Below are 23935 nucleotides of genomic sequence, written 5' to 3'. Positions count from 1 at the left end.
TCCGTTCACATGCGTCCGTTCTGCCGGACCGGAGCCGGACCGGATCCGGGCCGGATCCGGACTCCGGCGTCCGTTCCAACATGCGCTATTTTTTGGTCCGGCTCCTCCGGCAGCCGTATCCGGAGCGGAGCCGGACTGCACCATCCGGCCAATACAAAGCAATGAGAGCCGGAGAGCGCACAACACACTGGCTACAAAAACCGGACGTTCTACCCCACTTCCTATGCATTTTGGATGGGGACCACATGGGCCCAGCGAAGAGTGGGGCAGCAGCGATTTCATGCTGGAGCTCTTTTTGCCAGCAACATGTCTGCTGAAGGAGGCGAACAACAGAGAGAATTCCCAGGTTTACGAGTAACAACAGAGAGAATTCCCAGGTTTACGAGTAAATGCCTGGATCCATGGTCCCAACTGCAGTCTCTGTATCCACGGATGGTCTCCACACGTCCACCTGTCTCCAACAATGACCCCAGACCCTTCTGCTGACCTCCCAGACCCCAGGTAATTAAAAGGATGTTATCTCCTTAAGAAACCGGATCCGGACCGCAACCGTGTTCACACCGCACGGAAACCGGATGCAAACGGACCGGATCCGGATAGGAACCGTACGGATCAGGTCCGGTCCGGATACGGTGCGGTCCGGACATCCGGTGCGGTTTTTACTAAACCGCAAGTGTGAACCGGGCCTTACCCACCCTGTTTTTAAAGAACAGGCAAATGTTTGTGATTTCATGGGGCCAGCCATCTTTTTCATGGGAGCGCAGCCATCTTTTTGGTTGAAAGGAAGTGACAGGGAGCATGAGACACAGTTCCAACTATCCTGTGTCCTGATCACCCCTCCCAGCTGTGCGCGCTAGGTTTCAAATCTCAAATTCAAAATAAAAAAAACAAACAATTTGAGTCAAAACAGCAGAAGAAGAACAACAACATCAGACATCCCATCATGCTTTGTGCAGCATCAGGGGAAAGATGCCTGGGCAGTTTTCTTCTGTGTGGCTAAAATTGAGGCTTAGGTAATACAATCAAAGTTCTGATGCTGTGAAACTGTTACAGAAACGCCAAGCCTTTTCAGTGCTGCAGAGTAGATTTTTAGTCTGGAGGTTCACTTTAAGCTTGAAGAAGCTATCCCCCGACAAAGTCCTGACAAAGTCCTTTAAGGTTAAGCATGTATGGAACTTTATAGGTGTGTGGTTCACTTACTGCAGGCATATGAAGATCTCCTTGGATGGTTTGGTTGCAGCCCAATATGGCACAGGCTAGAGCTGTTTTCCATCACCCACAGACAGTTGATGGATACCCTGTGCTATTGTGGATGCATAATTGAATATAGTCTATTATTTGATACCTGGGATACATGTTTTTATTGACATTAAATTATTACAAGTTATGTTTTAGGGATTTTCCCTTTTGTGCTTGATTGCTTGAGGCAGTCTTTACTGCTATTGTCATGTTTGGTGGTGGACTTTGTTACATTCTCTAGTGTTGAGTCTGGTTACATTTATTATTGGCGGGGAGGGGCAGGGCAGGGTGGTATGGTGGCAGCACTAGTTATGGAGGATGGTAAAGTTGACATGGTAGCCACACTATTAAGGAGGGTGACTGCACTTGTTATGGGTGACGAGAAAAGTGGCATATTGGCTGCTCTAGTTATGAGACATTGGCCTCAATTCACTAAGATCATGCTGGAGATAATAAGGCAAGAGTAAACTTACCACCACACAGTGAGAGAGTTATCTTATCTCTTCATTCCTTAAGTTACCTCCTCTGTAGTTAAAGTGAACCTTAAGTGTAAAAAAAAAATAGTTTTACTCACCTAGGGCTTCCCTCAGCCCCCTGCAGCCGATCAGTACCCTCGCCGTGTCTCTCCGATCCTCTCGTCCCCGCCGGCGACCACTTCCGGTTTCGCCTGTCAGGACCCGACAGGCTGGAAACGCGAGTGATTCTCCGCGTACCCAGCCACAATATCTCTCTCTATGCTGCTATTGCGGCTTTCCTTGCCACAATAGTAGTATAGGGGGTGATATTGTGGCTGGGAACGCGAAGAATCACTCGCGTTCCCAGCCTGTCGGGTCCTGACGGGCGAAACCGGAAGTGGTCGCCGGCGGGGATGGGAGGATCGGAGAGGCACAGCGAGGGCACCGATCGGTTGCAGGGGGCTGAGGGAAGCCCCAGGTGAGTAAAACTCATTTTTTTTTACACGTAAGTGCCTCTTTAAGTTACCTCCTCTGTAGTTATTTTCACACTCCGTTAACCCCCCTGGCGGTATGAAAAATTCCGCCAGGGGGCAGCGCAGCAGTTTTTTTTTTTTTAAATCATGTAGCGAGCCCAGGGCTCGCTACATGATAGCCGCTGCTCAGCGGCATCCCCCCAGCCCCGCCGATCGCCTCCGGCGATAGGCGATCAGGAAATCCCGTTCAAAGAACGGGATTTCCTGGAGGGCTTCCCCCGTCGCCATGGCGATGGGGCGGGATGACGTCACCGACGTCAGCGACATCGGGACGTCATTGGGAGTCCCGAACAACCCCTCGGCGCTGCCTGGCACTGATTGGCCAGGCAGCGCACGGGGTCTGGGGGGGGGGGGGGCGCGCCGCATCAGATAGCGGCGATCGGGCGGGGGCCGGCGGCGATCAGAGTGCTGGCGCAGCTAGCAAAGTGCTAGCTGTGTCCAGCAAAAAAAAATTATGAAAATCGGCCCAGCAGGGCCTGAGCGGCACCCTCCGGCGGCTTACCGCTAAGGAGGTTAATTTACAGTCTGTCTTAAACGTTAGAATTGTGGAGTTATTTTAAGTATTAAAGAGTTAACTTAAAGACAGAAGAGTTAACTTTAGGTTTGCCTGAGGTAAAATGTTTCCTGAATACTATATGCCTCATCACCATGGTGATATCTCTAGAAACGTTATTAAAAACAGGAGATAAGCTTAGTGAATTGAGGCCTTTGACATGGTGGCTGTAATTGCACGAGTGGGAAGAGGATAACATGGGGGCGGACATCACAGTTTCAACAGGGATGGGAGGGTCGTGATTTGTAATCCTGCCACTGGCCTTAAAGGGAACATGACATTAGAGTGATATGGAGGCGGGCCTATTTATTTAATTTTATTCAATACCAGTTACTTTTAGCCATAGACTCTGAACAAACATGCAGATCAGATGTTTCTGACTAAAATCTGACAAGCAGAACTGCATGCTAGTTTCTGGTGTGTGATTCTGACACTACTGACGACAGAATAATTAGCAGGACTGCCAGGCAACTGGTATTGTTTAAGGTGGCCATACACTGGTCGATTTGCCATCAGATTCGACCAACAGATAGATCCCTCTCTGATCGAATCTGATCATAGAGGGATCGTATTAAAAGGAAATAAATATGAAAACATCCATATACTTCTTACTTCAGGTTCCCTTTAACAGTTCAGTATCAGTACCTCTGCTTATCCCTGGTATTAGACTGTTAATTGGATGTGAATAAAGCCTAATGGAAGGAGTCAGTCATAACTCCAAGCCAAAGCATTCATTATATAGCATGAATCAGATTCTCCAAACTAAAGAAACTAATTTCAGGTTTCAGATCACTGAAAACGGCAGCTTATCACTGTTCACTATTTCACTACTGTTCATATACTGCACTATATACTTCTATATTATTTACTTGGCCACTATTGATAGTGATAAAATTGAAATATGATAAAATACTAAAATTCATTTAAAGAATTATAAAAATAATATTTGTAATTGTATTGTTGTTCTGTTTTATTTGGTAGCTTGTGCATGACTGACATAACAGACTTGACCTGCTCCCATTTGGGATATGCAATGAAGAATAATCAGTCCTTAAGAGAACTTATTCTGGATTATAACAAGTTGGAGGGCCCACACTTCCGGGAACTGGCAATGGCACTGTCCAGTCCCACCTGTAAACTGGTAAAGCTAGGGTGAGTAGAACACGTGTGTAGAAGATGAGGTTTATTAGTAGTCACTGTGCAAATTAAATTAATTGGCAAAGAAAGCAAAGTGCAAAAGAACCGGCACTGCTAAAACACTGATTTATTGTGTAAAAGGTAAAATGTGCAAAACATCGCATTGGCAAGTTAGTAGTGTGGACATACGAGGTCGAGGTGGGCTTTCTTAGGTGTTGGTGGGTGCTTGGTACTAGAGTGACCAGATTTTTGTGTGTCCAACCTGGGACAGGGAGGGGGGGCGACACGGCGAAAAGTGGGGAGGACTGAGGAGCGTGCAGCGATGAAGAACGGGGGGGGGCTGTGGCGTGGCGAGAAATGGGCGTGGCCATGACATTGTATGGGCGGAGCTAACGTAATGATGTAACAGCGAGGCATAAGAAAGCAGAAAGCAGTGTTTACGCCATGATGTGGACAAACGAGACTTTGCATCATGGGTGTGCAGAGACTGTGTGATGCTAATAGTATACCGTAACCACAAAGCAGCAAACATAGCCATCTATGACCATTAAATAATAAATCAGTAACAGTTACCCCAGACACCAAAAAATAAACGCAATGGGCAACATGTCAGCACAAAATAAACGCAATGCGGGCAACATGTCAGCATAAAATAAATGCAATGCGGGCAACATGTCAGTACAAAATAAACGCAATGCGGGCAACATGTCAGTACAAAATAAACGCAATGTGGGCAAACATGTCAGTACAAAATAAACGCAATGCGGGCAAACATGTCAGTTCAAAATAAACGCAATGCGGGCAAACATGTCAGTACAAAATAAACGCAATGCGGGCAAACATGTCAGTATAAAATAAACGCAGTGAGGGCAAACATGTCAGTACAAAATAAACCCAATGCGGGCAAACATGTCAGTACAAAATAAATGCAATGCGGGCAACATGTCAGTACAAAATAAACGCAATGCGGGTAAACATGTCAGTACAAAATAAACGCAATGCGGGCAACATGTCAGTACAAAATAAACGCAATGCGGGCAAACATGTCAGTACAAAATAAACGCAATGCGGGCAACATGTCAGTACAAAATAAACGCAATGCGGGCAACATGTCAGTACAAAATAAACGCAATGCGGGCAAACATGTCAGTACAAAATAAACGCAATGCGGGCAGCATGTCAGTACAAAATAAACGCAATGCGGGCAAACATGTCAGTACAAAATAAACGCAATGCGGGCAACATGTCAGTACAAAATAAATGCAATGCGAGCAAACATTTCACCAGAAAATTAACGCAATGCGGGCAAACATTTCACCAGAAAATTAACGCAATGCGGGCAAACATTTCACCGGAAAATAAACGCAATGCGGGCAAACATTTCACCGGAAAATAAACGCAATGCGGGCAAACATTTCACCAGAAAATTAACGCAATGCGGGCAAACATTTCACCGGAAAATAAACGCAATGCGGGCAAACATTTCACCGGAAAATAAACGCAATGCGGGCAAACATTTCACCAGAAAATAAACGCAATGCGGGCAAACATTTCACCAGAAAAGAAACGCAATACGAGCAAACATTTCACCAGAAAAGAAACGCAATGCGGGCAAACATTTCACCAGAAAAGAAACGCAATGCGGACAAACATTTCACCAGAAAATGAACGCAATGCGGGCAAACATTTCACCTGGAAAAGAAACGCAATGCGGGCAAACATTTCACCTGTAAAAGAAACGCAATGCGGGCAAACATTTCACCTGGAAAAGAAAGCATTTACTCACCTGGCAGAAGTCTCCGGCCTCTGGCGCGCTGCTCCCGGGACCACCTTCCTCCTGCTCGTCTCCCGCGCTGATAAGCAGAGCAGGGCTACGGCAAGATGGCGCCCGAAGCCCTGTACTGGAGACACAAATAGTCTCCAGTACAGGGCTTCGGCAGCCATCTTGCCGTAGCCCTGCTTTTTGCCGTTGTCGGAACAGACACCGGAAGACGAGGCTGTAGCGGGGCTGCGGGCAATGAACTGGCACGGCGTCTATAGACACCGCTGCCAGTTCATGAGTATACAGTGACCAGAGTCCCGAGGCCGGGACGTCCCGCTGCTGAAAGCGGGACGTTTCCCGGGACCTCATGCTGCCTGGGACAGCGGACCCCGAATCCAGGACGTGTTCCGGGCAATCCGGGACGTCTGGTCACTCTATTGGTACTCAAGCCTGGGTACTCAGGATTTGTATCAGCTGTAACAAAGTAATGTTTTTGTTTTTTTCAAGCAAACAAATACAGAACGGTTTTCTCCTGGTGGACTCAAAGTGCCAGAGCTGCAGCCAGAAGGACAAGCTCTATAGGGAGTAGCAGTGTTAGGGAGTCTTGCCCAAGGTCTCCTACTGAATAGGTGCTGGTCTACTGAACAGGCAGAGCTGAGATTCGAACCCCGGTGTCGCCTGTTTCAGAGGCAGAGCCCTTAACCAGTACACTATCCAGCCACTAAATGTCATTATGCTATTGGGTATCTTTTAGAGCAGAGAGGAAGTTCTGAGTTCAGGTCCTCTTTAAAGGAAATCTAAAGGGAGTGGAATATGGGCATAACTGATTTCCTTTAAAAAAAAAAAATGGTTCCTGTCTGTCTTTTCATGATGATCTTCTTTCTTTAAAGTTTTCTAAACAAAAAAACAGATCTGGTTCAAGTATGCATGCCAGGTCACTTTATTATAGAAGGTGCATATTTATTGCATGATTGAGATAGTCAGAACATCAGAATGATAGTCAGACTACGTCTCCCTTATGATCACAGTACAAATAAAGAATAAATTCCTTTGAAACACTTTCTTACAATCCGGATCTAAAAAATCTTTTCATACAATTGAACATACATGATACAACTACAACACACAATCAGCAAAATGTTTCCAGCATGTCCAATCAGATTTTTCTCGAAAAAACTGGATAATCATTCAATTTTCATGATTGAAATTTTTTGTTCGACTTTCGTTCACTTCTAAGGATGCTTTGAATAGTAGTAATCATTAACAAATTGTTCCCTATCCCCTTCTTGCACCTCTGACACTGTGTTGTCATTGGCAGGTTTTGGTGCGCCATATCAATTGTTACATATAGGGCTTGATTCACAAACCGGTGCTAACCTACTTAGCACGTCTAAAGTCTTTAGACGTGCTAACCAGGGTGCTAAGTAGGTTAGCACCGAATTTCTGAATCAGATCGCGCGCTAAGTACCGCGCGCAAAACTTTCTAAAAAAGTCCTATGCGCACGCTAAGACCCATAGGCTTTAATGGGCAGTGCGCGCGTAAAGATTTACGCGCAAAAGCTCGTTTAGACGAATCAAGCCCATAGAGTGTTTGGGGGCCCCATGTGAAATTTGTACCGGGGCCCAGAGCCGGATTAAGGCTAAATGGGGCCCTAAGCAAAGTAACTGATTTGGGCCCCCTCATCATGTTGTAATAGAATCAGAAGATGCAGCTGCACAGCAACATGCCGCACACACCGGGGCAGACGAGCTACTAGTTGCTATGGGCAACAGCCCGTTTTCTTCTGTGGGTGCACAATGCAGGGAATAGCAGCGGCAAAATGCAGAGTGAGAGATGAATGGCTGGGACATTTGCACTCAGGGGCTGGGGCACCCCTGTGAAGAGGGCGCCAGATATCACAGCAGCAGCACTTTCCCCCTGCATCTCCAGCCTGGCAATAGCAGAAAGCTCTGTACACCGCCAAACCGGAAGCCGTTCCCCAGACAGAATTACATAACCACCCCCACCACCGAACAACCGATTTCCTCCCAAACTAGTCAGCCACCATGCAGCCTCCATCCCAGTGAATACGATAGTCCAGCAGAGAAGGCAGCCGCAGCGGGGGAGAATGACAGCACCAGATGACTCACATTCACCTATTGCGATCCATGCAATAGAGGTCCCGTCATCCGGAGCCCACCTGTCTCCTCTAGAGTGCTGCCGCTCTGTTACTACTACTATTATTACTTCCTACTTCCTGTCTGATCTGAGAATCAGGAAGTTCAGAGCGAGCGGCTGCACTGTAGAAGAGACAGATGGGTTTCAGATGATGGGATCTCTATCGCTTGGATCATAGATAGGTGAGTGAGCGTTTGCCATCTGCTGCTATCATTCTTGTTGCAGCTGTGGTACTCTGTGGGAAGGGAGGGAGGAGTGGGTAGCGGCAGAGCGCACAGTACCAGGAGTGGGACCTAGGAGGAGAGCCTGGCTCTGAAGACAATGAGCAGTGCATGGCATCATTTGACAAGACAAGACAAATACCATTTATATTGCGCTTTTCTCCTGGCGGACTCAAAGCGCCAGAGCTACAGCCACTAGTACGCGCCCTATAGGCAGTAGTAGTGTTAGGAAGACTTGCCTAAGGTCTCCTACTGAATAGGTGCTGGCTTACTGAACAGGCAGAGATGAGATTCGAACCCTGGTCTCCTGTGTCTGTGACTCCGAGCAGTGCCTGTGGGTATGCCTTTAAGCATACCCACAACTGATTAATTATATCCTCACACCTACCAGCATGATGTTTATAATTATATCCCCCTGGGTTCCTTATATTTCATTGCATTGTGCTGAATCGAGCTGTCTACTTTGGAGAAAAGTCGTCCTGTGTAATACAATGCAACTATGGAAAGATGCATATCATTTTGAAGCTCTCTTTCTCCTCTTTCCAATGATAGATGAACTGCCACCCTAGTTTTCGCAATTTTCGCGATCGAAATTGCCGCGGCCACGATTTCAATCACGAAAATAGCAAAAACTAAAAGGCATAGGGTGGCGGTTTATATATCATTGGAAAGAGGAGAACCAGAGCTTTAAAATGATATGCATCTTTCCATAGTTACTGCACTGCTCAGTCCCTTTAACCATTATACCATCCAGCCACCGCTGACAGGATGGCGAGGGCTGGTTTATGTGCTGATGGGGCCCCTTTGACTCTGAATGAGGGCCCCAAGCGACTGCTTTTGTTGCCTGGTTGGTAATCCGGCCCTGCCGGGGCCCATAGCTCCTTAGCTACGTCACTGCGCGCCTGGATGTTTTTCATGCAACTATTATATGCAGCTGTTGATTAAAGTGGGCCTGAGGTGTCATGCAACATGATGCCAGTGTTGAATCTGCAGACCTAGATTTTTACCCTAAAACAAACTTAGAAAGTGGAATTCCAAGAAAGTCCAATTTTGGTTTCTATAAATGTATCTCTTTTTAATGTCAGATTTCCTTTAAAACAGAATACCCAAGCAGCTCAGGGTGACCCAGAACCACTAGGTAAGTATAGTATAGGGCAAGACTTTTCAACCTGTGGTACGCGTACCACCGGTGGTACTTTGCTGTTGGCTAGGTGGTACACACCAGGTTTGCCTGCCACTTTTTTGCCCTCATGCCACTTGTCCTGGCCTGTCCTGCCTCCACAAAGTTTGGCTCCCCCTCCCTCGCTCCTCATTGTGCTGCTCTGCGGCATACTTCAGATCAGTGGGGAAGAGACAGCCAGGCCAACGGTGCACAGTGATGGCGCAGATACAGAAAGTGACATCACTGCTCACTTCCTGTATTTGAAGTATACACGCCGTCACCATGCACTGCTTGCCTGGCTGTCTCTACACTGCGGCTTGCTTACCGATGATCTGAGGTGTATATATATATATATATATATATATCTCGCAGGGCAGCACAGCAAGGAGTGAGCAAGCGGGGAGCCGAGCTTTGTGGTGAGTCAGTGCCCAGCTCTTGGCTCTCTGGTGGTTGGACTAGGCTACCTATAATTTAGCGGGGGTGGGGGGAAGGAACTTGCAAGGCTACCTATATTGGTAATCTACCTGCAGATTGACAATACTGACAATCTGTAGGCTAGCAATCTAATTGTAGTCTTTTTCCCCACCAATGCCTCCTACTTTTCCCCTCCCATATGCCCTCTTTTCTTAAAAGTGTACCTGTAAGAAAAAAGTGCCCCGGGGGGTAATTATCTCAGGGAGGGGGAGGCCTTTGTATCCTAAAGAGGTTTCCCCCTTCCTCCTCAGTAGAGGGGATCCAGCACTGGGAGCCCCAAAGCTCTCCTTGTTAGTGTGTGTGCGCATGCGCTATGCTGCTCTCCATTCAGGCTCCAGCAGCCAAGCCCAATCACGTCCAATCTACTGTGCAGGCACACTGGTTGTGCTTTTTAGGTGATAAAAGTGGTAGAATTAGTGAACAGGTTGAAAAGCCCTGCTCTAAACACACACACCACACACGTTCTCAGAAACTATATTTGTTGTCCTTGACTGCAGCGCTTGAGTTTAGGTCTTCTTTAAAGGGCAACTGATGTGAGAAGAATACGGTGGCTGCCATATTTATTTCCTTTTAAACTATAACAACAATGTCAGAAACACCGGATCTGCATGGGCTTGTTCAGGGGCTGTGGCTAAAAGAATTAGAGGCAGAGGATCAGCATGATAGCCAGGTAACTGGCATTGCTTAAAAGGAAATAAATATGGCAGCCTCCATATCTCTCTCACTTCAATTCTCCTTTAACAGCTCGCTTTTTCACAGTAGTGGTCCTATAAACAGTTGAAATTTGACAGTTGGAAAATGAAAGTTTAAAAAAGACAGAAAATGGCAGTTGAAAAACAGTTGAAATTTGGCAGTTGAAAAATTACAGTTGAAATTTGACAGTTCAAAAATTATAGTTGAAAATGGCAGTTGGAAAATGACAGTTGAAATATGGAAGTTGGAAAATTACAGTTGGAAAATGGCAATTGGAAAATGGCCTGTCAACTGTCATTTTCCAACTGCCATTTTCCAACTGTCATTTTCCAACTTCCAACTGACATTTTCCAACTGCCATTTTCCAACTTCCAACTGCCATTTTCCAACTGTCATTTGTCAACTGCCAAATTTCAACTGCTGTTTTTAACTGTCATCCTCCAACTGCCAAATGTCATTTTTTAACTGCCATTTTCCAACTGCCATTTTTCAACTGTCATTTTCCAACTGCCATTTTCCATTTGTCATTTTTCAACTGCCATTGTCCAACTGCCATTTTTAACTGTCAAATGTCAACTGCCAATTTCCAACTGCTGTTTTAAACTGTCATTTTCCAACTGCCATTTTTCAACTGTCATTTTCCAACTGTCAAATTTCAACTGCCATTTTTCAACTGCCAATTTCCAACTGCTGTTTTTAACTGTCATTTTCCAACTGCCATTTTCAACTGTCATTTTCCAACTGTCAAATTTAAACTGTTTTTCAACTGTCATTTTCCAACTGCCATTTTCTAACTGTCAAATTTTAACTGCTTTTAAACTGTCATTTTCCAACTGCCATTTCCAGCTGTAATTTTTCAACTGCCAAATTTCAACTGTTTTTAACACTTATTCTCCAACTGTCATTTTTCAACTGCCATTTTAAAACTGTAATTTTCCAACTGCCAAATTTCAACAGTTTTTTTCAACTTCCATTTTTCAACTGTCGTTTTCCAACTGCCAAATTTCAACTGTTGTTTTTAACTGTCATTTTTCAACTTCCATTTTTCAACTATCCTTTTCCAACTGTTTCCTTCTTCCTTTCCTATTTTATTTATTTTGCAAACACAAGCCTTGAGGTCCTCAATGTTGAATGTTGATTTGCTACCACATTTTATGTTTTGGGGCTAGATTTGCATCACGATTTGCACAATTTAAAACTGGCAATCTTTACAAAGTCCATAACCGGATGAAACAGTCATAGGTGTCAAATATGCATAACTGTGAAGGAGTGGAAGAAAAAGCCTATGTTGTCTTTTTATCTTCTTATCTTGCTCCCAGTCTAATGACCCATTTATTGACTTCAACTTTCATAGTGGTTCTCTTTCCTGGCTAGCACTTTTAGCCACCTTTGAAATTTGTCCACACATTCTCTACAGTGTTTGGTACTCATGTTCCTCCACAATGGTGACTCTCTTTTTCTTGGTTTACTTCAAATGTATTTATTTAATATGCATTGTGGTGATTTATTGTTTCTGAGTTGTTTTTCAGATGAACTTGCACTGTTTTTTTTGTTGATAAAGAGGTACTTTGTTGCTTTGAAATGCTGGGTTATATTAATTGCAGCGTGAATTTACAGATCTTTCTGTACCAATTTTTTGGAGTGCCAACCACTTACTTCTCTTTACAAAAATGTATGGCACGTTTGTTGCTCTGCGTTGCAGAATTAATTAAAATGGGATAGCAGTGTGTTGGCACAGAGATGCATGCAGCAGTTCACTGTCAGAACACACTGCAGCACAGCACATGAGAGTCTGAGACACACTACTGAAATAAGCTCAGCAATGCAGCAGTGCATCCTGACCTTCATGGCTGTTATCAAACTACCATTTTTAAAGGACCACTATAGTGAAAAAGTAAGCAATTAAAATCTTTCAGAACCAACATGTTTTAGACTAGTCTACCTCGTCATTGGGGAGTCTCAGGGCTTTCTTTGTTTTTAAAAGAATTTCCTGAATGGCAGTTGCGAACCCTAACTGCCAAAATAGTAAGATACCAGCCAGCCTCCCTACTCGCTTGCACACTATTTTGGCAGTTAGATTTAACAATGGCCATTTAGCAAATGCTTTTGAACACAAAGGAAACACTGAGACTCCATCGTGAGGAGATGGACTAGTCCAAAACCTGTTGGTCCTGTCAGATTTTAAAGCAGACTTAAACTCCCAGCTTCCACTCTGCTCTAAGGAGATAAGCAACAGCATAATAACTTTAAAGAAAAACATTTCTTTGTTACAACTGAAACCTTACAAAAACCCTGCAGTGTTTACTTTCTGGTGTACTAAGAGAACAAAAGGGTTAACCTCCTGTGCTTAAATATTAGCCCAAACTATGGCACAGAGTGGCACACCTGACAGCCCTAATTTACACTTGCTGTTTACTTGTTGACAAGGCCTAATTAGACAGGCTAATCTCTCTAGACCAGGGCTTTGCACCTGTGGGACGGGTACCACCGGTGGTACTTTGCTGTTGGCCAGGTGGTACACACCAGATTTGCATGCCACTTTATTGCCCGTAAACCACTTGTCCTGTTCCTGTCCTGCCTCCACAAAGTTTGGCTCCCCCTCCCTCGCTCCTTGCTGTGCTGCTCTGTGGCATACTTCAGATCAGTGGGGAAGAGACAGCCAGGCGATCGGTGCACAGTGATGGCGCAGATACAGAAAGTGACATCACTGCTCACTTCCTGTATTTGAAGTATACACGCCGTCACCATGCACTGCTTACCTGGCTGTCTCTACACTGCGGCTTGCTTACCGATGATCTGAGGTGTGACTCACTGCCTAGCTCTCAGCTCTCTGGTGGTGATGGCCAGGCTACCTATAATTAAGTGGGCGAGGGGGGAGAATTTGTAAGGCTACCTATATTGGCAATTTACCTCCATTTTGCCAATACTGACAATCTGTAGGCTAGCAATCTTATTGTAGTCTTTTCCCCCACCAATGCCTCCTACTATTATCTCATATGCCCTTTTTTCTTAAAGTGTACCTGTAAGAAAAAAGTGCCCCGGTGGTTACTTACCTCAGGGTAGGGGAGGCCTTTGTATCCTAAAGAGGTTTCCACCTTCCTCCCCCTTCCTCCTCAGTAGAGGGGATCCAGCACTGGGAGCCCCAAAGTTTCCCCTGTCGGTGTGTGCGCATGCGCAGCAGCTGCTCTCCGTTCAGGCTCCAGCAGAAGCAGCCAAGCCCGATCACATCCAATCTACTGTGCAGGCACACTGGTGGTACTTGAAAAATTTCAGGCGATAAAAGTGGTACAATTAGTGAAAAAGTTGAAAAGCCCTGCTATAGGGGACTAAAGGAAACTGAAAAGTCCCCCTACTAAAAAGCAATGCCAGGGCTGAGCCAAGGCAGAGGCAAGAGAGGCTCCAGCCTCAGGGCACAACTCACACAGCTATCATTCCCCTATTGTGTTTGATGTAGATATAAATAACAAAAGGGGATATATAGCAGTGACTGCATGCCAGATAACTAGAAATTAAGGTGTTGGGCTAGCGCGCCTCTAGCCATTTTGTCACTCCGGGTGAGAAACCCGGTCCCCCCCTCCCCATGAAAATAATCTTAATGTAGCAATGTTTCACCATAAAATAATCGTAATGCGGCAATGTTTCACCATAAAATGATTGTAATGTGGCAATGTTTCACCATTTTGTAATCCACGAAGGACCGGCACCACACAAGGTAAGTATAGCTCTTTAAGATTTTATTAATGCAGGCATGACAACAACAACAAACAGTTGTTTCGGCCTCCTCTGGCCTTTCTCAAGTTGTAAAATGGTCATATACAGCATCACATATCAAACACACACATTTATAAGAGAGATCCACCCCTCAGGTGAAGCCCCTGACCAATCATAGGAGGCAAGCAATGGAGGACCTAATGGGAGACTGTAACGTCCACAAGAGGACCAACAGAAACTGCACATTTCAAAAAGAAAAACTCACCAATCAGGTATGCAAGAGGAGACCGCGCTGTCAGCAGCCAGTGCGAGGGCAAACTAGCGCGTCATAGCCGCATAACCGCCACCTCCTATACACGGAAGCAAGCGTTCTGGCCTCAAAGTCATGTGAGAAAATTACATGACTTGGTCAGCTGATAACCAAACAGCCAATCCTATGCGCCCCAGCCGTCACCCAGCGCGGAAACAGCCCACGCATCATCACAGTAGGTGGTGCTGAAGCGGCCAGGATATTGTCATAGCAACATAGTCAACATATACAGACACAGACAGCAGCACTCACCATACTGCTGCGTGGTTAAAGGGGAACTCCGCTTGCTCTCCAAATGCGTACTTTATTGGTCTGTAAAATAAAACAAAATCAATTAAAACCACAAAGTGCCAATAGTATACTACACAATTAAACATATACAGAAATGCACCATCAAGTCACCACCATCCTAAATACAGAATCCCAAATCTAGCTCGCGATTGAGCCCTGCCCTACCCATAGCATCCATACGCCTAATCCAGCTTGCCTCCCTACGTAGAAGTTCTTTGGTTCTGTCCCCTCCCCTCCAATTGGGGGGAACCCCATCTATGGCCATCACTCTAAGTTGGGAAACATTATGTCCGCAGGATTTAAAATGTTCAGCCACTGCCTGTCCCACCGTGCCATTTCTAATCTAATCTTAAAGAGCTATACTTACCTTGTGTGGTGCCGGTCCTTCGTGGATTACAAGTTGCTGTGACCCCCTAGGTACCGGGGTGAGGACCTGGGCACACTGATCGTTTGGTTTTTGAGCATTGTTTGGAGCTCCTGGACGCTTGCAGAATATGCAATGTTTCACCATAAAATAATCATAACGTGCAGTATATGTTACCTGTCTGTGTCCGCCAATGGTTCCGTCTCCGCACTGCCTCACATACACATGCCCCGGGTGGTTACCAGCGTGTGCGTGGGTGATGTCACATACACACCCGCGTACTGTATATGCCGGCAACCATGTAGGGCGTATGTATGTGAGGCAGAGTGGAAACGGACACTGACAGGTAACCTCTACTGCACCGGGCACCTGGGGACACACTTTACATTAGGGGATGTGGCATCACAAGACCATTTCCTGATCAGTTTCAGCATGAAATTAATCGGGAATCAGCCTGTGGTGTTTGGGCAGCTGACAGACCTCTTTCTGATCAGATTTGATCACAGAAAGATCTGTCTCTTGGTTGATCTGCCCATCATTGCTAGATGTATGGGCACCCAGAGCAAAGTCCTAGATAAATGCTCAAACTTTATGTGGCCATACATTTGCAGCAGATTCGACCATCAGATAGATTTCTGTCAGATGCCTGTCAAGTCGAATCTGACAGGAATCAATCTGATGTGTGCACACACTAGGAACTGATTTCCAATAGACTTCAGAATGAAATCTATTGGAAATCGATCTAAATGCATTATTGGACCATTAGATCCAGTGCAACTCTATGGGCCATCGATCTGCTGCCAGCTGCAGATTGACCTAGATTTTTTATTCTGTCAGGTAGATCAAATCGATTGAAATTGGCCACAAATCGATCAATCGATAGATTTCATAGAATTTATTTCCATTTGATCGATTCCATAGAATTGATCGATGGCTGAAATTGATCAGTGTATGGGCCCCTTTTGTGTGCTCTTGTTTATCTCACCTCACCCTTCCCCCCACTGTCAGCATGTATGCAGCTATAAATTGCTTCTCTTCCCCACAACAGGTGAGTCAGTGAGTCAGTGAGGTCAGTCACTGTTTTTATCAGGACTTACGATCTCCTGGCAGCAGAGCTGATAAGAGCAGGGGATGTGCGAGTCTCCTGACAGGCAGTTGTGCACTATGAGCTGCTCAGAGCTGTATATATCAGCAGGGGCGTCCCTAGGGTCCTTGGAGATTGGTGGCACCTGGGGGCACTAGGTGGGGGGGGGGGGTACATGCGGGCAAAAAAATGGCGTGGTCATGCAGTAGGTGGGTGTGGTCATGGGTGGGGCCAATCGTACATTAGATTAGGACAGCGGTGGCGAACTTTTTGGAGCCCCAAACTGCAACCCACAAGTCACTTATCTATCGCAAAGTGGCAACAGCAATTTAAACTAAATACTATACAAACGTTTTAACACATACATGAACATTATGGAAAACCCAAGTTGAAAAACTGAAGATAAACAATTTCATCCATCCTACTGCTGAAAAAAAAATATATTCATTTTTTTAGAACCTCCCAGTTTTATTTTCTGTTTTAAAAAGCAAAAAAAAGTAGGTTTAATGCTATTGTCTCATATGATGATGATTCAGCTTTTCCCATAGTCTCGCAGTTAGCAATCATGTGACCCCAAACAAGACAAATTAAGCAATCATGAGGCCCCTATCAAGACAAATTCAGCAATCATGAGACCCCAACAAGACAAATTCAGCAATCATGAGGCCCCAACATGACAAAGTCAGCAAGCGTGAGGCCCCCAACAAGACAAATTCAGCAATCATGAGGCCCCCAACAAATCATGAGGCACCCAACAAGACAAATTCAGCAATCTTGAGGCCCCGAACAAATCATGAGGCCCCCAACAAGACAAATTCAGCAATCATGAGGCACATAAATAGACAGCATTTCACATAAATAGGCAGAATGCCCCCTTAATATGGTAGACAACTCTCACCTGGCTTATGAATTCTCCTCTACTGGCTGCTGTGCCTGGCAATACTGTTTTTGGCTGGATTGGGGATGATGTGTGAGCTTAAAGGCCTGGCAGTGATGCTGTGGCCTGGCTGGTGGTGATGCTGTGGCCGATGTTGTGGCTGTGTTGGCTGGCAGTGATGCTGCGCTGTGCTTGGCTGGTTGAAGTAAATGCTGGCCTGACTGGTGGTGATGCTGTGGCCTTTTTGACAGCGATTCTGGGCTGGTTGGCTGGTGGTGATGCTGGGCTGGCTGGCCTGGATAGTTAAGGTAGCGACAGGTGCCCCCAGTTAAGTGAGTGACGACAGGTGCCCCCCAGTTAAGTGAGTGACGGCAGGTGCCCCCCAGTTAAGTGAGTGACTGCAGGGGCCCCCCAGTTAGGCAGTGAGTGACAGCAGGGGCCCACCAGTTAGGCAGTGAGTGACAGCAGGGACCCCCCAGTTAGGCAGTGAGTGACAGCAGGGACCCCCCCAGTTAGGCAGTGAGTGACAGCAGGGACCTCCCAGTTAGGCAGTGAGTGACAGCAGGGACCCCCCAGTTAGGCAGTGAGTGACAGCAGGGACCCCCCAGTTAGGCAGTGAGTGACAGCAGGGACTCCCCAGTTAGGCAGTGAGTGACAGCAGGGACCCCCCAGTTAGGCAGTGAGTGACAGCAGGGACCCCCCAGTTAGGCAGTGAGTGACAGCAGGGACCCCCCAGTTAGGCAGTGAGTGACAGCAGGGACCCCCAGTTAGGCAGTGAGTGACAGCAGGGACCCCCAGTTAGGTAGTGAGTGACAGCAGGGACCCCCGTTTAGGTAGCGAGTGAGTGACAGGGACCCCCGTTAGGTAGCGAGTGAAAGCAGGGACCCCCGTTTAGGTAGCGAGTGCCAGGCGCGATCCCCACCCCACCTACCTTGCTGGCCGCGTCAGACCTCAGGATCAGCGGGCGACCCGACCAGATAGAGCGGCAAGCGGATGCTTTCCTTTGGCGGCAGGTGCGGAAGCCGGCGCCGCCAATATGACGCCATGTGCGCTGCCTTGCCAGGGTCAGACTCCGTGCAGGGGGCGGAGCTAATCACGCTCCATGGCTCCAGCCCCCTGCCTTTCGATGGAACGCCACGCCCCCTGCCAGGTGCTCCTCCGCTTCTGATTGGAGCACGGGGCGGCAGGGGGGCGGTTCAAGGCAGCGTATGCTGCCTGTCAAATTGATGTCGGGTCGGGAGCCGGAAATGTGAGCGGCCGCCGTATCAAGCGAACGGCTGCCGCGTTGACTCTTAACTTGTGCGGGCAGTGCGGCTGTGCCCATACATTCGGGGCACCTGTGTTGGGCACCCCCATAACACAGATCAGGGGCACCCTACGCCAGGTTCGTGGTACGGGCCACGAACCAACAGCGCTAGGAACGCCCCTGTATATCAGCATCGTTCAGCTCACATGCTACAATGGCGTCAATTCATAAAAGACTGTGCGGTGAAAAAATCTGGTCGGGAAAATACCGCATTTGGTATTTTGGACTTTTGTGTGCTAATTCATAAACATTTTCACAGCTGCGATAGAAGTGCTGGGATTTACCGAAGTAAACTGGCGGTAACATCAGAAGAGTAGCTGCCTGTGTTGTTACATGTGTTGTTACATTCCTGTTCTCCCTGCAGAGACAGCATTACAATTAGTGCTGCTCGGATACCCCTTTTCAAAATCCGGATCCGATTCTGAATCGGATCCAGATACCCAGATATCCGATTCGGGTCGGATATCCGAGTTCAAAATTTTCTGATCCGAATCTGAATCAGATATCCAACCTCAGTATCCGGGCGGATTCGGATATCTGGAAGAAAAAAAAAGAAAGTGGCCTTTAAATTGCTTTAAAAACATTTTTTAGCGTAAATGAGGCATGTAGCATCATTATTTTTTAAAGGGAAACACTAATTGATGATGTGGGGACTTAAAATCCCCCTCCCCCCAAAAAAATGGCTGTCAATTAACATCAGGACTAGGTTCCAGACAGCGGTCGTGCAGCCCACATTGTGTCCAAAGTCCAACCGCACAACTGGGACATGACAGTTTTCAGCCCAGACACCTCCAAAAAATTACGCAGCAATTGTGTTTTGGCTTAAATATAGGTGGTATCAGCACAACAGCAGTGGCCTGTGGCACCTTGGCGGTGGGAGCAGCAAAGGCAGCAGGAGCAGGGCAATGCAGCAGCAGCAGGTGTAACGTCTGCCAGGAGCATGCCGGACGTGGCACTTGGCAGTGGCACATGGCACGTGGCGCTTGGCACGTGGCACTTTGCACGTGACACTTTGCACATGGCACTTTGCACATGGCACGTGGCACTTTGCACATGGCGCTTTGCATTAGGCATGTGGCACTTGGCACTTTGCATGTGGCACGTGGCACTTTGCACTTTGCACGTGGCTCTTTGCACTTGGCATGTGGCACTTTGCACATGGCACTTGGCACGTGGCACTTTGCACTTGGCACGTGGCACTTTGCACATGGCACGTGGCACTTTGCATGTGGCACTTTGCACTTGGCACATGGCACTTTGCACTTGGCATGTGGCACTTTGCACTTGGCACGTGGCACTTTGCACATGGCACGTGGCACTTTGCACGTGGCACTTTGCACTTGGCACGTAGCACTTTGCACATGGCACGTGGCACTTGGCACAAGGCACTTGGCACAAGGCACTTTGCACTTAGCACGTGGCACTTTGCACGTGGCACTTGGCACTTTGCACATGGCACTTGGCACGTGGCACTTTGCACTTGGCACGTGGCACTTTGCACATGGCACGTGGCACTTTGCACGTGGCACTTTGCACTTGGCACGTGGCACTTTGCACTTGGCACGTGGCACTTTGCACATGGCACGTGGCACTTTGCACATGGCACTTTGCACTTGGCACGTAGCACTTTGCACATGGCACGTGGCACTTGGCACAAGGCACTTTGCACTTAGCACGTGGCACTTTGCACATGGCACTTTGCACGTGGCACTTTGCACTTGGCACATGGCACTTTGCACTTGGCACGTGACACTTTGCACATGGCACTTGGCACTTTGCACTTGGCACGTGGCACTTTGCACGTGGCACTTTGCACATGGCACTTTGCTCTTGGCACGTGACACTTTGCACATGGCACTTGGCACATGGCACTTTGCACATGGCACGTGGCACTTTGCACTTGGCACGTGGCACTTTGCACTTGGCATGTGGCACTTTGCACCTGGCACTTTGCACCTGGCACTTGGCACGTGGCACTTTGCACTTGGCATGTGGCACTTTGCACATGGCAGGTGGCACTTGGCAAAGTGCCACGTGCAAAGTGCCATGTGCAAAGTGCCACGTGCCAAGTGCAAAGTGCCACGTGCCAAGTGCAAAGTGCCACTTACCAAGTGCAAAGTGCCACGTGCCAAGTGCCACCTGCAAAGTGCCACGTGCAAAGTGACAAGGGACAAGCGCCACATGCAAAGTGCCGCGTGCAAAGTGCCAAGTGCCACATTACACGTGCCAAGTGCCACGTGCCGAGTGACAGTCAGACAGCAGAGGAGAAGTCACTAATTGTCACACTGGCACTGCTCAGCAGCACAGCAGTTCTGTAGAAAGCTAACACAGTAGTACTACTACTCTAAGAACTACTAGCACTGACTGCAGTACTACAGTACTAACTACACAATAACACAGTAATCCTATTCCCTAATCCCTAACCTATACTGTAGCTAGCTAGGGCTAATAGCTGGCCAGCAGGCAGCAGCTGGCCTGGTGGTCTGTGCACAGGCTCAGCACACACACAGACACATAGCAGCTGCCTGCAGCAGCCCTGCAGCACACACTCTGACTGTCACACAATGAAATCAAGCTAATTAACATTTCAACAATAGTGTAGTGATAGTGAAGGGGTTAATCACTGAACAGCTTTAGGTTTATCACTGTGTACAGCACTTGCTAGGCCAGCAGCACTGCAGCTCACACTCTGACTGTCACACAATACCAATAACCTAATTAACATTACAACAATAGTGTAGTGATAGTAAAGGGGTTAATCACTGAACAGCTTTTGGTTTATCACTGTGTACAGCTCTTTCTAGACCAGCAGCACTGTAGCATGTCTCTCAGTGACTGAGCAGTCACACAGGACGAGATTTCTCATCATGGCACCCACAGGGGGGGGCTGGCCAGGGTTCCCTTCTGTGCTTGGGTGCCAGGGCTTCTGCTGGGAGCCCCTGGGAGCCCTCTGATTGGCTCAATGACATCAGGGACGTCATACAGTATCTCAATAGTCGGATTTCTGCAGATTGCCTGCCAACTATCCGCAGATAGCTATCCGGATTTGGGCCCAGATATCCGGAATCCGAATCTGGTAGGATAGCTGAAAAAAGTTTGGATATCCGGGTTACTCGGATATCCGGAATCTGGATGAGCAGCCCTAATTACAATAGATTAACTTCAAGAAACTTTACACATGCCAGGCTTTGTGATGTTCACCTCCAGCAAATGCACATCTGAAAAACAGGAACCCAAGAGGTTAAATACAGCCTAGGTTATTCAGGGTAAACCGTATTTGTTCCATCCGCTCTGCCGCTGCCTGGAGGGAGATCTCACTGCGTCTGCTTGTGAGTCACACAGTCCTGCACAGACTTCGCTCTCTTATCACCACAGCAGGCTGTATTCTTCCTTCCCAATACCGAATGTTCTAATCTTTATGAATTTACATTTACTGACATGTGTTGAGGCAATTGCCGCACAAGTCAGTAATTTACCTCACTGCTCAAGCATTTCAGCTTTTCATGCGGTAACAGCTTTTATGAATTGACATTTTCCTAAGTGCTCCATAAAGTCATCTGTTTTCTGCATTACCGAATGTGGTAATGCTTTATGAATCGACCCCAATGCCGATATACACAGCTCTGGCTTCACACAATGCACAGCTACCTTGTCCTCCTCTCTCCTCTGCACTTATCAGCACTGCTGTGGCTGATTCCAGTCTCCAGCCTGCAGCTCACCTTCATCTCTACCTGCTCGTCACACACTCAGGGGGACACAGGGGAAGCATGGTCCGACGGGTCAGACAGTGGCAAGCCTAGGGACCCGAATGTCTGGCTGGCGGTAGGCAGAGTTAGAGGCAGGGCCAGAGGCATATCCACACTCTCTAAGGCTGCTATAAGAAAGGGGCGGAGAGGTGGGGCTGAGCTGTCTCTCTGTTGGCCAGGGGGGCGGAAGGAGAGTGTAGGGAGTAAACCAGGAGCCGAGCAGCGCAGCAAAATGACACAGGGAGAATGGAAGGACAAATATAATAGATAATTAACGTTAGTAGCGGTGGGAAGCACTTTCTGACAGGCATATGCCCCAAGCGGCCGCCTATAGCAGGCGCCACTGGTGTTGGGGGTTGGGGCCCTGGGGCGCCTCTTCATCTAATAGCAATCAGTGTGTGACGGCTGGGGTGGGAGGGATGGAGGGGTGCACTTTGGTGTCTCAGCCTTGGGTGCTGGAGGACCTTGTCCCGGCTCTGAACAAGGCTCACTATAATTTGCCTTCTTAAAGGACCCGTCCAGTGAAAAAAAGTAAGCAGTTAAAATCTGTCAGAACCGACAGGTTTTGGACCAGTCCATCTCTTCATGGCGGATTCTCATGGTTTTCTTTTTTCATTTTTTTTTTAAAGGGAACCTGAACTGAGTAAAATTATTTAAAATATACACATGAGGTAACCTCAAATGAACATTACATAGTTACCTTGCCATCAGTTCCTCTCAGAAGCTCACAATTTTCTTTTGACAATGATCCCTTTCAGTACTGACAACATTTTGTCATAACTGAAACATACCAGTTGTTGTTAGTTATATATCAGTTGCTGTCATGTATAGCTGAGATGACAACTGATGTGCCAGGTAATGTCCATGTTTCCCTATGGCTCAAGTAGGCAATGTTACAGTTTAACAATGTGCTGACCAGAAAGCTGTTATGGGGTAATGGACATTTTCAAAATGGAGGACGGGGAATTCCCTGACCACAGTGGACAAACAGGACGCTGGAGAGGAGAAAGAGATTGAGGTGTAGACTACACGAGAGGTAAGTATGACTTGTGTATGTTTATTTTGACTTTTAATTTTCAGTTCAGGTTTTCTTTAAAGCATTTTCTGAACGACAGTTTAACTGCCAAAATAATAAGATACCAGCCAGCCTACCTACTCACTTGCACATTATTTTGGCAGTTGGACTGACAACTACTGTTCATGTAATGGTTTTGAAAACAAAGAAAATCCCGACTAGTCCAAAATCTGACAGTTCTGTCAGATTTTAACTGCTTACTTTTTTTTTGCTGGAGTGGTCTTTTAAAACAGAAGCTATTTGTGATAATTCAGCTTGAGTGAGCAACTGTGGTTTCCCACAATGCATCATTACTGAATATGCAAATTATAACTTTACGCACCTGAAGCCAGGCTTACATCCAGCACCGCTGGTGGATATAAAGTCTATAGCATATAAATACACTCTAAGACGCAGTGGCAGTTCCAGATGGTCTGAACCATGGTTAACAAGTACGACATTTATTAATAAGTAAAAAGCATACAAAGTAGCTGTATAGGCAACAGTTTTGGGCGGTACATCTTTCTTCAAGTCAAAGTAGGTAATGTAATTGGGAGGTAATTCCACTACAGGTCTGGGTACACAAAGCTTTCCCTCCACCCTGCTGGGAGTGTCTGCTCCTCCACCCTACTACCGAATGATACTCTAAAGTGCCTTCCTCCAGTTCCCAATGCATGTCATGTGATCGGGAAGCGGATGATGGCAGCATAGAGCAAGTGACTGCTAGGAGGAAGAGAAGACCCGATAACGCATGGGCAGGTAAATATTACAGGACTCTCTGCGCCAGGGCCGGATTTAGGCCAAG

General features: G+C 46.9%; 1 protein-coding gene across 1 annotated transcript in view; it reads left to right on the top strand.

The window, feature by feature from the left end:
* The window catches only part of LOC137532688 (NACHT, LRR and PYD domains-containing protein 6-like), a 138507-nt gene that overhangs the window by 101469 nt on the left and 13103 nt on the right, over window positions 1-23935 (top strand). The window contains exon 8 of the mRNA XM_068253504.1: window positions 3762-3932. Within this exon, the coding sequence (XP_068109605.1) occupies window positions 3762-3932 (171 nt within the window). The remainder of the gene's footprint in view (window positions 1-3761; window positions 3933-23935) is intronic.

Source organism: Hyperolius riggenbachi, chromosome 9 (assembly GCF_040937935.1).
Source record: "Hyperolius riggenbachi isolate aHypRig1 chromosome 9, aHypRig1.pri, whole genome shotgun sequence".
Lineage (NCBI taxonomy): Eukaryota > Metazoa > Chordata > Amphibia > Anura > Hyperoliidae > Hyperolius > Hyperolius riggenbachi.
The sequence above is the reverse complement of the archived record's forward strand: the minus strand, read 5'-3'. Positions and strand labels throughout refer to the sequence as shown.